The following is a 12,312-nucleotide window of genomic DNA, read 5'->3' on the forward strand; positions in this document are numbered from 1 at the left end:
TGGTGGGCTGCAGGTTGTGGGGGGAGAGGAATCAGGAGATAAGAAGCAGCCTGGGGCAGTGGCGGGGGGGGGGGGGCTGCTTTCACCACTTCCCAGCATCTATTACAGGTTTGGATTTTGTAAGATCCGCCAGCCGAGGTAATGTTTGAACCCTTCAGAGCACAGTGGCAATGGGCGTCTCAGAAAATAATTAACTCCATGTGATTATCTTATTTGTGGATGTGTTTCCTCTCAGGTAAGTCAATAACATCTCGGGATTGGGACACCCAGTTTTCTGGGCACTGCTGGCAACCCAGTCCCAAAAATGGAACATAAGGAAGTGGTCCTTCTACTTCTTTTATTTCTGAAATCAGGTAAGACAAAGGATTTTTTAAAATTTTAATTAAAATGTTTTTCTTAGCAATGTCCTAAAAATAGATCACATGATGGCTTTCTGTGCAGCTTGTTTAATTTAGTTTTTGGTTCACGAGCATCCCAAATCAAAATCTACATGTATGATTGAAAAATTCTTTGAGGGGGCGCCTGGGTGGCTCAGTCGGTTAAATGCCTGCCTTCAGCACGGGTCATGATGCCAGGGTCCTGGGATCGAGTCCTGCATCAGGCTCCCTGCTCAGCACGAGTCTGCTTCTCCCTCTCCCTCTCCTCCTTCTCCCTGCTTGTGTTCCCTCTCCCTCTCTCTCTCTCAAATAAATAAATAAAATCTTTAAAAAATATATACATATTTTAAAAAAAGAAAAATTCTTTAAGAATTGAGCTTAATTTCCCCATGCATGCTAAAGCCCAGCGGGCAGGGGAAATGATGAATGACTTTTTACATCGACAAGATTGCTCGCCAGCGATTGTTGTTGTATTGAAACAATAGCCTGCGCAGCCAGCAGCCCGAAAAGTTGTTGGCGCCCTTGCCTGGCTCTCAGTTCCATTAACTGAGACCATTTTTGTTAATGTGTCGTATTCTCTTCACTTTCAAATGTAAGCAGTGAAATACTTCTTTGTGTTTTCTGACCAGTCTGTGGGGGTCCCTGCCTGCTGAGGCTTGACATGAGCCTTCCATATGTCTAGGATTTGCTCCTTATGCCTGGAGAAACCACGCGTGTCAGTTTGCCAAGTGAAGTATGCATGTAGGAATTCCATAAACCTTCACATAGTGCTTGAGAGAAGCTAGGCACATTTTTATACATATGTGTGTGTGTGTGTCCTTAGATAATACTTGCTTATTTAGCTGATGCAGCAGTAGGTAGGGTAGTATATTCATCCCCATTTTACAGAGGAGGAAATCCATACTTAGGAAAATGAGGTTATTTCTCTTTTGACCAAACTCCCAAATCCAGGAAGTGAAGAAACCAGAATTTAACCCAAGACTTTTCTAGGAGGAATCTGGTGCTCTTCTCGCTTTTTAGCTTTGTTTAAACTTCCTTTAAAATATTCTAAGCATGTCCTTAAAGTTTTTTTTTTTTTGACAGTTTTATTGAAATATAATTCACATACAATTTACCCATTTCAAGCATACAGTGCGGTGGTTTGCAGAGTTGTGCAACCATCACCACAATACATTTTTGAACATTTCCATTACCCCAGGAAGAAATTCCACATCCCTTAGCTGTCACCCCCAAACCCCCTCCCCCCACCTCCATCCCTGCCTAGCTCCTGGCAATCACCAATCTACTTTCTGTTTCTGATTTGTCTCTTTTGGACATTTCTTCTAAATGGAGTCATACATGATGCTGGTAGTTCTTCCCATAAACAATGTATGGATACTTGAAATTCAATTTATGAATTGCCAGATAAAATTTTGTAAGCTGTACTTTAAATTAGAGTTAGATATGTTTGAAGTCAGTGGAGCCATTTAAAGAAATACCAAAGAAAATACAGAACGGAAGATTGCACAGAGATTTCTGTGGGAAATGGTGGTGTGTGGGGGCGCAGGTATGCGTATTCTATGTTAGCTTATGGACAATGGGATTGGAACGCCAGGAGCTGACTCAGTGGCTCGCACCAGGATGGGGGAGCAAACTCTTCTGCAATAGGATTAACATAGGTTTTTGCCAACCTTGTGGGGAGACTTTCATAAGCTCTTTTTGAAAGGAAGGCGTTTACTCTCTGTTTCTGTGGACGCATTTCATCTTTCCAGGGCACAAACGTGACTGGGGAGAGGAAAAAAAATATCTTTTTACAGCTGTTCTTCATAGTTTCATAAACCACTAAGTCTTTTTTTTTTTTCAAACACATGAGCATGGGTGTAAATATACACACCACAGTGATAAAAAAAATAAACCCACATTATTAATGTAATACATATGTTTTGGAGCAACATACAACTACATTTGGCCTCAAATATAAAAATACTTTTCTTTTTTTTAAGATTTTATTTATTTATTTATTTGAGAAAGAGAGAAAAAGAAAGCGTGAGCAGGGGGGAGTTGGAGGGGGAGAAGCAGACTCTCCACTGAGCAGGGAGCTCAGTTCAGGGCTCGATCCCAGGACCCCAGGATCATGACCTGAGCCAAACGTAGACGCTTAACCGACTGAGCCACCCAGGTGCCCTAAAAATAATTTCTTACTAAAAGGGTGTGTTTAATATTTCTTGGTCAACCAATACATTGTACGACAACCCACTGCCACAGAGCCCTAAAGCTGAAGAAAAGAAAATAATGCGGGAGAACTTTTCAAGCACAAAAGAAAAAAATGTATTCTCTTTTGGGATATTTCTTTGGGACATCAGCTCCTAAGGTGGTCTCAACAGCTTTTTGCTGTGAAATATAGTAACATAATCAAAGGTAACTTAATTAAAGAGTGATACAAATGGAAATTCTCTTGTCTTGGTATAATTTATACCCCAGCCGGCTCAACTTTCTAAGAACTCTTCTTAAAGTCTAATTTGAGTCTTTATAGGATACGCTTTCCAGAGTTACTATTTGCCATGTTTTGGTTTTTTTTTTTACTATTTTACGTATGTATGTATGTATATATTTGACAGAGAGAGAGAGAGACAGAGAGAGAGTGCACAAGCAGGGGAGGGGCAGAGGAAGAGGGAGATGCAGGCCCCCCGCTGAGTAGGGAGCCCGATGCGGGACTCCATCCCAGAACCCTGGGATCATGACCTGAGCCGAAGGCAGATGCTTAACCAACTGAGCCACCCAAGTGCCCCCCGTGTTTGTTTTTTAAATCACATCCTGATCTATAGAATTTACCCAAGCACACCTCTTCTTGGAAATAAGAGTTCAAATCGGGAGAAATACAGGATGAAGGAATGGACCTGGGTCTAAAACCTCTCCTTCTCCATAATCCTTTGAAACCTTTTTCTAGTGCTTTCTGGTACCTTAAGTTTAAATTACATCAGCCAACTTCCTGTTCAAGAGCCACCTTCCAGTTTGGAGGGAGGACAAATTGGGGGAGGACAGAGAGCAGAGGGAGGGGAGCATGGCCTCCAGAAGATGACCCATCTCCGTCTTTAGAATGCATCGGCTCTGTGCCCCATGTGTTCGCAGGTGGGCAGGGAGGGCCTTTCTGAGAATGTGGGGCTGACCCCTAATGATCCTTCCTACTGGATATTTTTCATCAGTATCTAAACATGCTCCAGAATGTCTTATCTTTAAAAAAATTCTGTGACAGCACAAGCTGTCTGGGAAGAGCTCCTTCCACAGCTAGGCTCCTGAAGACCTGTCTTCTTATGTGGGTCCATGACTTCTCCTGGTCACTCTTCAACCCACTCAGCCTGGCTTTGGTCCCTGCCCCTCCCCTGGAGGTGGTCAAGGCTGCCATGTTGCCTAATCCCATGTAGGCAAACTTTAGGCAGCTTAGCTGTCTTCATTTCATTAACCTCTTCTGGCCTCTCACCCTGGGAGAATCATTAGGATTCCACACCAAAAACAGGGAGGCCACCATCTCCAGGCCTGGAGTAGAGCCGTCAAAGTCAGCTCGGGTGCTGCCTGGGGCCTCGGAACAGAGAACACTCCTTGTAGTAGCTCCTGTGGGAACACTCTCTGCCCTAGCAAGGGGCAGAGCAACACTCGGACAGATTCTTTGACTCCGATTTTAGCTCCCAGAAAAATCAAGGCCGGTATTTATCCCGGGCTCTGCTTTTTTTTTTTTTTATCATTTCCTCAGAAATGCCAGACACATTGTGGAAGAAAATGATTTCTCTTATTTAATTCATAGTGAGCTGTCACCGTACGAAGCCCAGTTTAAGAATGATCTTGGATAGTAGTTGAGATTTAGTTCAGGTCTTATTTATTAAAATCATCAACTCACCAACATTTTTATATCCCGTGGTGGAACCCTTCAGAGAATGTCGCATCAGCCTAAGTAACAGTCACAACCAAAGCTTATGCTGTTGGCAATCAAGTAATGGCCTCCAAGTCAGGTTTACAGCCAGGGGATGGACAAATCAACATCAGTAATTGCTAACACGGGGGTGCTGGGTATCCAAATGTTCCTGTTCTATCATGGCATGGCAATCCATAGCAAATAAATCCAATTTATTCTCATTTAAGGTTTCATGGCCGTTAAAGTAGTAACAGAAGTTGTTAAAGAATCCTAATCTATCATCGATCTATCAATCTATCAATCCACTTGCTCTTTTAATATAATGCAACCTAATAGTGGAAACATTTTCCTGCCTCAACATTTTTTACTCGTGACACCTGTTCTGCTTTCCAAGAAAACAGCAAGTTTTATGTGATTGGTGCACAGCAAATAAAGGATTACAAAGAGCTGATGACTGAACAGTGGTGCTGACGAATCTTACCCGGTTATCCGACTTTCGTCTTCCGTTTGCAGGTCGCGGAGACCCCCTGGATGACTATGTGAACACGCAGGGGGCTTCGGTGCTCAGCCTCACTAAGAAGCAGCTCTCAGCAGGAAGCGTAGAAGAGTGCGCAGTGAAATGTGAGGAGGAAACAGAATTCATTTGCAGGTATTCTCTTGGTGGTTGCTCACTGGCAGAAAGGTTGACATTTGAGACACTATTATTTTGATAACGAGGAGTTTGCTCCGGGATTTATTAACAAAAACAGGATTTAAGAGGCACGAGGCATTTCATGGGATTGGAGTTTGGAATCTGTGTTTGCTCCCTGGATCAGGAAGCCATACGAACATGTCCTTGTTAGAGTTTATTCGTGTCCCCTTTAGAAAAAATGCCCCCAAAGGATGTTACTTTTATACATGACATCACCAGCTACCATTCTGAGCTCTAGTTTTTGACATCATCATCAGTAAATATTTAATGAGGATCCTGTGACTGGAAGTGTCCCAGCCTAAGGAACAAAGAAGCAGAGATGCAGTGATCCAACATATATGATATATATGATCTCTATCAGTTTATGACAGATCTTTGTATAGTTGCAAGATCCAGTGCTTGCCTTTTTGTATTTGTGGTGCAGTCACAGAAGCTGGATAAATGTAAAAATTTTTAAAAAATACATTCGAGTCGAGGTGTTGATGAGTGACATAATCAATGTGTGCTCTATAACGATTCAGAGGAAAGAACAATTCCTAACGGTTGAGAGGGCTGGAGAAAGCCTGGGGAGGAGGAGGCACTGAGCAGGGCTTTGAAGGATGAGTGAAAGGTGCTGACAAGGCAGGAGGCATGCTGGGCCCCGGGAGCCACGTGGCCCTGTGAACAGGACCGAATGGACCACATCGGTGACGGAAGGGCTCATGGAGGAGATGGGGCTGGAAAGACAGTCATGGGTGGCTTTGAATGCCAGACTGGATGTCCACAGCAGGACCAGGGGGATGGGCAAGGTGGAGTGAGGTGAAGGGAGAGGAGATGACATGTAGAGGCTAAAGTCAAGGGGACTTTAGAGGAAGGGGAAATTCTAGGAGTCCAGAAGTCACATAGACCGTCTTGGGAAGGGGTTCAAAGCAATCAGAGTTGTTTCTTTCCAACACAAAAGCAAATATTCTAGCATGTAAGTGAAGAAAGAGCAAAGTAGTTACAATAGAAAGAGGGAACATTTGGAGGAGGAGAAGGTAAAGGGGGAAGGGAACAAGAGGAGCCACCTGTTGAGGCATCCTTGTCCAGCACTTCCTTGACACTAGGCCAAGTTCAATGGGAAGTAACCATTCTGAACTCCTTGACCCATCAAGAGATACAGTTATCTTTTGAGTCTCTTGATTATTAACAAAAGTTTACTTTCCTTAAATGGGGGAAATCATTTTTTGGGGGGGGGTTTCCTGATTTTCTTCTGCAGGTCATTCCAATTTCACAGTAAAGAGCAACAATGTGTGATCATGCCTGAAAACAGCAAGTCTTCTATTGTCTTCAGGATGAGAGACGTGGTTTTATTCGAAAAGAGAAGTGCGTACAATGCTTTCTTCTTCTTCCTTCACCCGGTCCCCTCCTTCTTTTCTTCCCCACCCTTCCCCCTTCTGTTCCCCTTCTCCTCCCTTCCCCACCTCCTCTTTTATCTCTGTAGTTTATCGGACCAGAGAACCGAGGCACTATCATGCAACGAAATTGAATTCAGACTCAGGGTAAGATTTGGTCACTAATCCCATTGGTCAAGTTGAGCATATGACTTCACCTTTTAGATTTCATTTTTCTTGATTTAAAAAGGAAGGAGTTGGACTGAAAATCATGTCTACCTCTAGAGCCCGGAAAATAAGTCAATATTTTATTTTATTTTTGAGGAGAGGGGAATCTAAGCATTCCTTAATGATCTTGGCTTTTAGGCTGCGGGGACCATGGTCCCTGGGCCCCAGCTTCTGGACTGAAGCCTGCAGAAATAGAAAAACTGAGGTGTCTTAAATCCTCAGTAACATTTGGATACAGACAAAATCCTTACGTTCATTTTTTAACATTTCCAATGTTTTTCGGTCATGCTCTCGATTTCCCTCGGACTCGGAAATGTGATCTTTTGAAAATGCGCAAGAGCTGCAGTTCCTTTTCCATGGTTTCCTTGAAAATTCTGGATCAATATTCCCATTGTTTAGGATAACAGATGGCCTAGATTCCTATGGAAATTGTATGTCTTTTTTGAGATGCAAAATTCCACTAAGTATGTCTGAAGATTTAAGTGAATATATGACCCTTTAAAAACAACCCTTGTAGTCAGTTGTTGGCTGGGATCGGGACCATTTATAGTAACAATGTGGCTCTCCAAATATTCTGTATCACGGGTGTTAAAGAAACATCCTCCTTCACTTGTTCTTCACAATAACCTGCAACATTCTCTCTAGTCCCAGCACAAAACTCTAAATATGTAAATATGTTTTTTTGAAGTATTCCTTTAGGTTAGGATTATTTCTATGCATCGGTTCATCTTCTGAGGTTGAATTAGCTGTGTACCTGCCATACTCCCTTTCTTATCACTGTTTACCCCTAACTCTTGAGGTTAAAGTGCAGAGCAAACCTGAAGCTTATCTGTTGAAGTTATTCGTTTTTACAAATAGTAAAGGATGAGTTATATAGGGTTACCTACTAGATTAAAAAAGGAGGGGGTGGTGTGATTTTCCCTGCAAAATGCTAACATTTAAATAAATCATTTGTAAATTGTTAACCAGAAAGAAGAAGGGGGTGACCGCTAGGCTTCGTTTGAACAGTCGAATACTTGCTTGTTTTCAAGGTGATGGAAAGGAGCAAAAGGTTATATAAACTCTGGTGGGTACATACAAACAAAAGAGAGGTAAAAAGTCAAAAGTCAGGCAGTCTGCAGCTCTTGTTTCTTTACTGTAGCTCATCGACCCACTGCTAAATTACCTGCCTGGGCTCTTCTGGGAATACTCAGTGTCAGATCACATCTACATCTGCCCCTGGCCGGCACAACCATTGCCGCCACCAAGGTCTAAGTGGTCACCGTCACTGGTCACAGGGACCGTGGCCTGGCCAGTGACGGGCTGTGACTTCCCTGCTTGAAACTCCTTGTGCCCTTAGAGTAAAATCCAGATACTTATCTGAAAGCTACCAGGGCCGGTGTTATTTAAGCCCACCCCATTTGCTTGGTTCACCAGGCTTTTCTACATTGGGCTTGTTTCTGTCCCTCCCACATACCAGGCACACACCCTGCTGCCGAGGCCCCTCTTTTGTTCTCACTTCCCACGTCTCAACTCAAGCATCATCACCTTATTTGAAATGCCTCCCCTCACCCCTGGGCCTCCAAAGTACCTTGAATTTACACTTTTGATCAGTGTAATATGTCTACTGTAAGAATCGCTCTCAGTGAAGACACATTTGCAGTCTTTATACATAGTCTTGGGTTTAAAAGCATCTGTTTGCTATTGGTGTGTTAAAAGAACTTTCCCCAGATAATTGATCGATTAATTAAAAAACTTGGCTAGGGTGGGAAATCATGAAGGATGACATACACATACCTTCAGTATTTTATATCTTCAAAGAAAACTGCAATTTACATCGGCACCTTTTGATGTAGAGTAGAGGCTTCTTTCTTTGAATATGGGGCTACCAACAGCAGTTACCTGGTGCATTCCTTGCATAAGCTATCCTCTAAGCACATTGTCTAGGAGAATTGGTTTCCTTCTCTTTGAAGTGGAGCAAGGTCTAGAGACATCTATTAATCTGACTGTAAAATATCTTTATATTTTTAGGGTTTCCCACCCAAAATTCTACAGCCAACCGTATGAGTAGACTACCCTCAGTGGGCTTGATAGCCTTTTAAAAAACTATTCAAGTCTTTCAAGTCCTTAAAAGCATCCATCTTGGTTTTTTTTTTAAAGCATTTTTTTTCACATTCATTTCTCAGTTTAGATCATCTTTAATCAAATATAGCTGAATAAAAAGTTTTGACGATGAAAATAGTTGACTCTTATAAACATAAACCCCGCCTGGTGGGGACAGAATTGGGGGGCACACTGGAAAGTGACCCGCCAGCCCCAGGTGCCCACCTCACCACATGTGGGACACAGGCGGGCATCTGACCATGTGTTTTTATAAACAGCTTGGAGCCTCTTGGCTAACCAGTGAGTTGGCTAAGTGGAGGCTAGATGAGAGGGTCTACTGTCCACATTTAAGATGTATAACTCTGTTTGGCAGTTTTTCATATTCAAAACACCAGGAGCCTCAAAAAAAAAAAAAAGTGGCTTGGATCTCTTTCTACCTCTGAGAAGTTCTGCTTCCCCCCCTACCCGAAAAGCCCCTGTCCCTCTTCCCCGTCACTCTGTCCTCATGCTATTTATTTTCTCTGTTACGTATTTCCTCGCGAGGTTACCTCATTTCATACTGTGTGACCTCGACTACTTTCTGTAACCAGCCCCCTGAGTCCACTAGAACGTAAGCTCCATGATGGTAGGGACTCCACTCTAGACTCCATGTGCCTCCAGCACCCAGCACGGTACCTGGGACCGAGGGGGGTTGTAGCTTTGAATAAATAAACCAAGGCACCAAATGGCTCAGTGAACTGCAGCTTTTACACAGATGGGAGATGCAAGTCTGTCTTTTCGGAGATTGGGAAAACGGTGTCTCCTACGCGAGTCCTTTCAACGTGACTGAGGAGTGCAGAGCTTCTTCGTGGTGTTTCTTGTGGAGGGCTTGCCCACTGTGTGGCTCCCCCTTCAGTCTATCTTTCAGAATGCAAGACTGGAAATGGGAGGACCTACAGGGGGACGATGTCCAAAACGAAGGACGGTGTCGCCTGTCAGAAATGGAGTGACACTTTTCCGCACAAACCTAAGTAAGACTTTCGTCTCCGTATTTACCTGTGATACTTAGAATGATCATACCATTACCTCTCAATCAAACCATACGATGTGAATAAGCAGCTACGGGGAGAGCTTTATTGATGTCGAGGTAGAGCAGTTCAGTTATTTATAGCACAAAAGCAGCAAATGGTTGCTTTGCATTTGCTCTTGTGTATACATCCCGTTGTGGAAGACCAAGGATGTGGAAGGATGCTTGGTGAAAAAGAGCAATAAAGCCATAAACGCCAGGGGGAGTGTGAGAAAAGAGCAAAGACGATCATGTTTAGGGCTGAATGAGCCCAAATCAAACATACCAAGTCCGAACCCTCACCACTTGCTCGCCTCAACATGGTGGAGCAAAGGAGCAAATAGAATATCAATGAAAACCTCGTAACTTGCCTACTAATTATTTTAGTGTCATTCCTTTTGTGCTTCCCACAGGATGGCATTAGGTGGCATTAACAGTAACAATCCTCACCCATTCTCAGTGACGATGCTTATCAAGTAGGAATTTACTGTCTGCTACCCTCTCCCTCATCAAATTGCCTTTATTTTATCTCTATGAGATGGGCAGATAAAATATTCCCAAGACATACGGCTTATAGAGAAAAAATGATTAAACCAAATGGCCAAATCAGGGAGTGCCAGGGGCTTTAGAGATAGTCTAGGCCATCTCCACCCGCGCAGAGGAGGACATTGAGGCCCTGGGAGGTGCACTTTACCAAAAATAGGTGCAGAGAAGCACAGAAACGAAATCTGCCATTTAGATTCTAAGTCTCGGGGTTCGATCAAATTTTCATCTCTACACAGAAACTCATTTCTAGAATCGGAAGTGAGCTTAACTCTACGCACCCCCACACATCTGGAATGAGACAGACGGATTTTAACTTGAGATGCTACTTATTAGGTGTTTGCCCCGAGGCAAGATATGTTATGTTTGACATTGGGCCTCAATTTTTTCGTCCATAAAATAGGGATAATAAGACCTTCCCGAGAGGGGTTCTACTAAGGCTAAATGAGAGAAGGTGTAGAAAGATTTCGGTATCGCCGAGTGCAGAGTTCACACAGACAGAACTGCATTAACTACAACTACTTTTTCAGGGAGAAGGGCAACTGACAAAAGCAGGTGTTTGGAAGGAATCGAGAAGTTGGCAGGCTTTTGAGGCCTTTGCATTTCCAGTGACTGTGCATAAAAACACTCTGGCTCTACTTTTAAGACTCGGCTGTCAATATAGTAATAATGGTAATATTAGCTTCTGCAGGGAAACAGCCTCCCAGCAGAGAATTGGAAATCAGACAACGGAGCTGAAATGCACGAACCCCATGGGAATAGCCTCTCATTCTGCCTTCCTAATAACAGACTGATTTTTAAATTACATTTGACCCTTGAACAACACAGGATTAGGGCCGCTGACCCCCTGTGCTGTTGAAAATCCATATATTAAGTTTTGACTCCTCCAAAACTTAACTACTAATAGCCTACTGTTGACTGGCAGCCTCTCCGAGAGCATAACCAGTCAATGAACGCGTATTTTGTATGTTTCATGTATTACGTGCTGTGTTCTTAGGATAAAGTAAGCTAGAGAAAAGACAATGTTCCTAAGAAAATCACAGGGAAGAGAAAAAAAAAAAACACATGACAGCACTGTACCGTATTTATTGAAAAAAATCCACCTCTAAGTGGAGCCATGCGGCTCCAGCCCATGCTGTTCAGGGGTCCACTGGATAGTGAGGGATTCTTTCCCGCCCTGCACAGCTACACGCCCGAGAAGCACCCCCTGAAGGGACTGGAGGGGAACTACTGCAGGAACCCCGACAACGACGAGAAAGGGCCCTGGTGCTACACCACAGACCCAGACCAGAGGTTCGACTACTGCGACATTCCCGAGTGTGAAGGTCAGGCATGCGCCTCTAGAAAATGTTTTCACATCTGCCCTTTAGCTGTAATTTGCTGCACAGGATTCCCTTACAGGGATTTAATTAAGAACCAACTGGTGGCGTGTTTGACAAAATCGAGTAAGGTATGTGCCTCTTGGAAAAGACCAAAAATTTGCTCAGACCCCCCTCCTTTTTGAACTTCATTATTTAATTAAAATGTTACGTCGCTATGTACAAGTAATCAAACTAGATGTAAAGTCTAGATACAACGTCTTATGCTTAAAGCACTTACACGGCATAAAGACAAAAAAACAGACTTGTAATTAGATAGTTAAAATGAAACCACAGAATCAGGGCACACAGGTGGGGAATCTGCTTAGGACTTTTCTCTCCCTCTGGCCTCCTCCCCCACTCTCTCTCTCTCTCTCTCTCTCTTTCTTTTTCTCTGTCCCAAATAAAGTCTTTTTTTTTTAAATGAAACCACAAAATCAATAAGATCCAAACAAATGTATTAATTTAATGTGGTAGATTTTGTTGTTTCATCAAAACTAAGCAATGAACCAGTTTTTAAACCAGCAACCCATTGTCTTCATGGACCAACAAATTTAATAGTGTACCTCAAGAGTAAATGCTAGGGGCGCCTGGGTGGCTCAGTCGTTAGGCGTCTGCCTTCGGCTCAGGTCATGATCCCAGGGTCCTGGGATCGAGTCCTGCGTCGGGCTCCCTGCTCAGCGGGGAGTCTACTTCTCCCTCTCCCTGCCCCCCGCTTGTGTTCCCTCTCTCGCTGTCTCTCTCTCTCTC

The 12,312-nt window shown here is 43.4% G+C and overlaps 1 protein-coding gene across 3 annotated transcripts in view; it reads left to right on the forward strand.

Moving 5' to 3' along the window:
* Positions 1-304: 304 nt before the first annotated feature.
* Positions 305-12,312, forward strand: part of PLG (plasminogen) — a 39,231-nt gene continuing 27,223 nt past the window's right edge. For all 3 annotated transcript variants that reach the window (XM_088024230.1, XM_028103330.2, XM_028103331.2), the window contains exons 1-5: positions 305-353; positions 4,777-4,912; positions 6,192-6,298; positions 9,512-9,626; positions 11,390-11,529. In XM_088024230.1, the coding sequence (XP_087880356.1) occupies positions 305-353; positions 4,777-4,912; positions 6,192-6,298; positions 9,512-9,626; positions 11,390-11,529 (547 nt within the window). The remainder of the gene's footprint in view (positions 354-4,776; positions 4,913-6,191; positions 6,299-9,511; positions 9,627-11,389; positions 11,530-12,312) is intronic.

This window comes from Eumetopias jubatus, unplaced genomic scaffold, assembly GCF_037043125.1.
Source record: "Eumetopias jubatus isolate StellerSeaLion01/CBP00866 unplaced genomic scaffold, mEumJub1_p1.0 scaffold_6, whole genome shotgun sequence".
Classification (NCBI taxonomy): domain Eukaryota; kingdom Metazoa; phylum Chordata; class Mammalia; order Carnivora; family Otariidae; genus Eumetopias; species Eumetopias jubatus.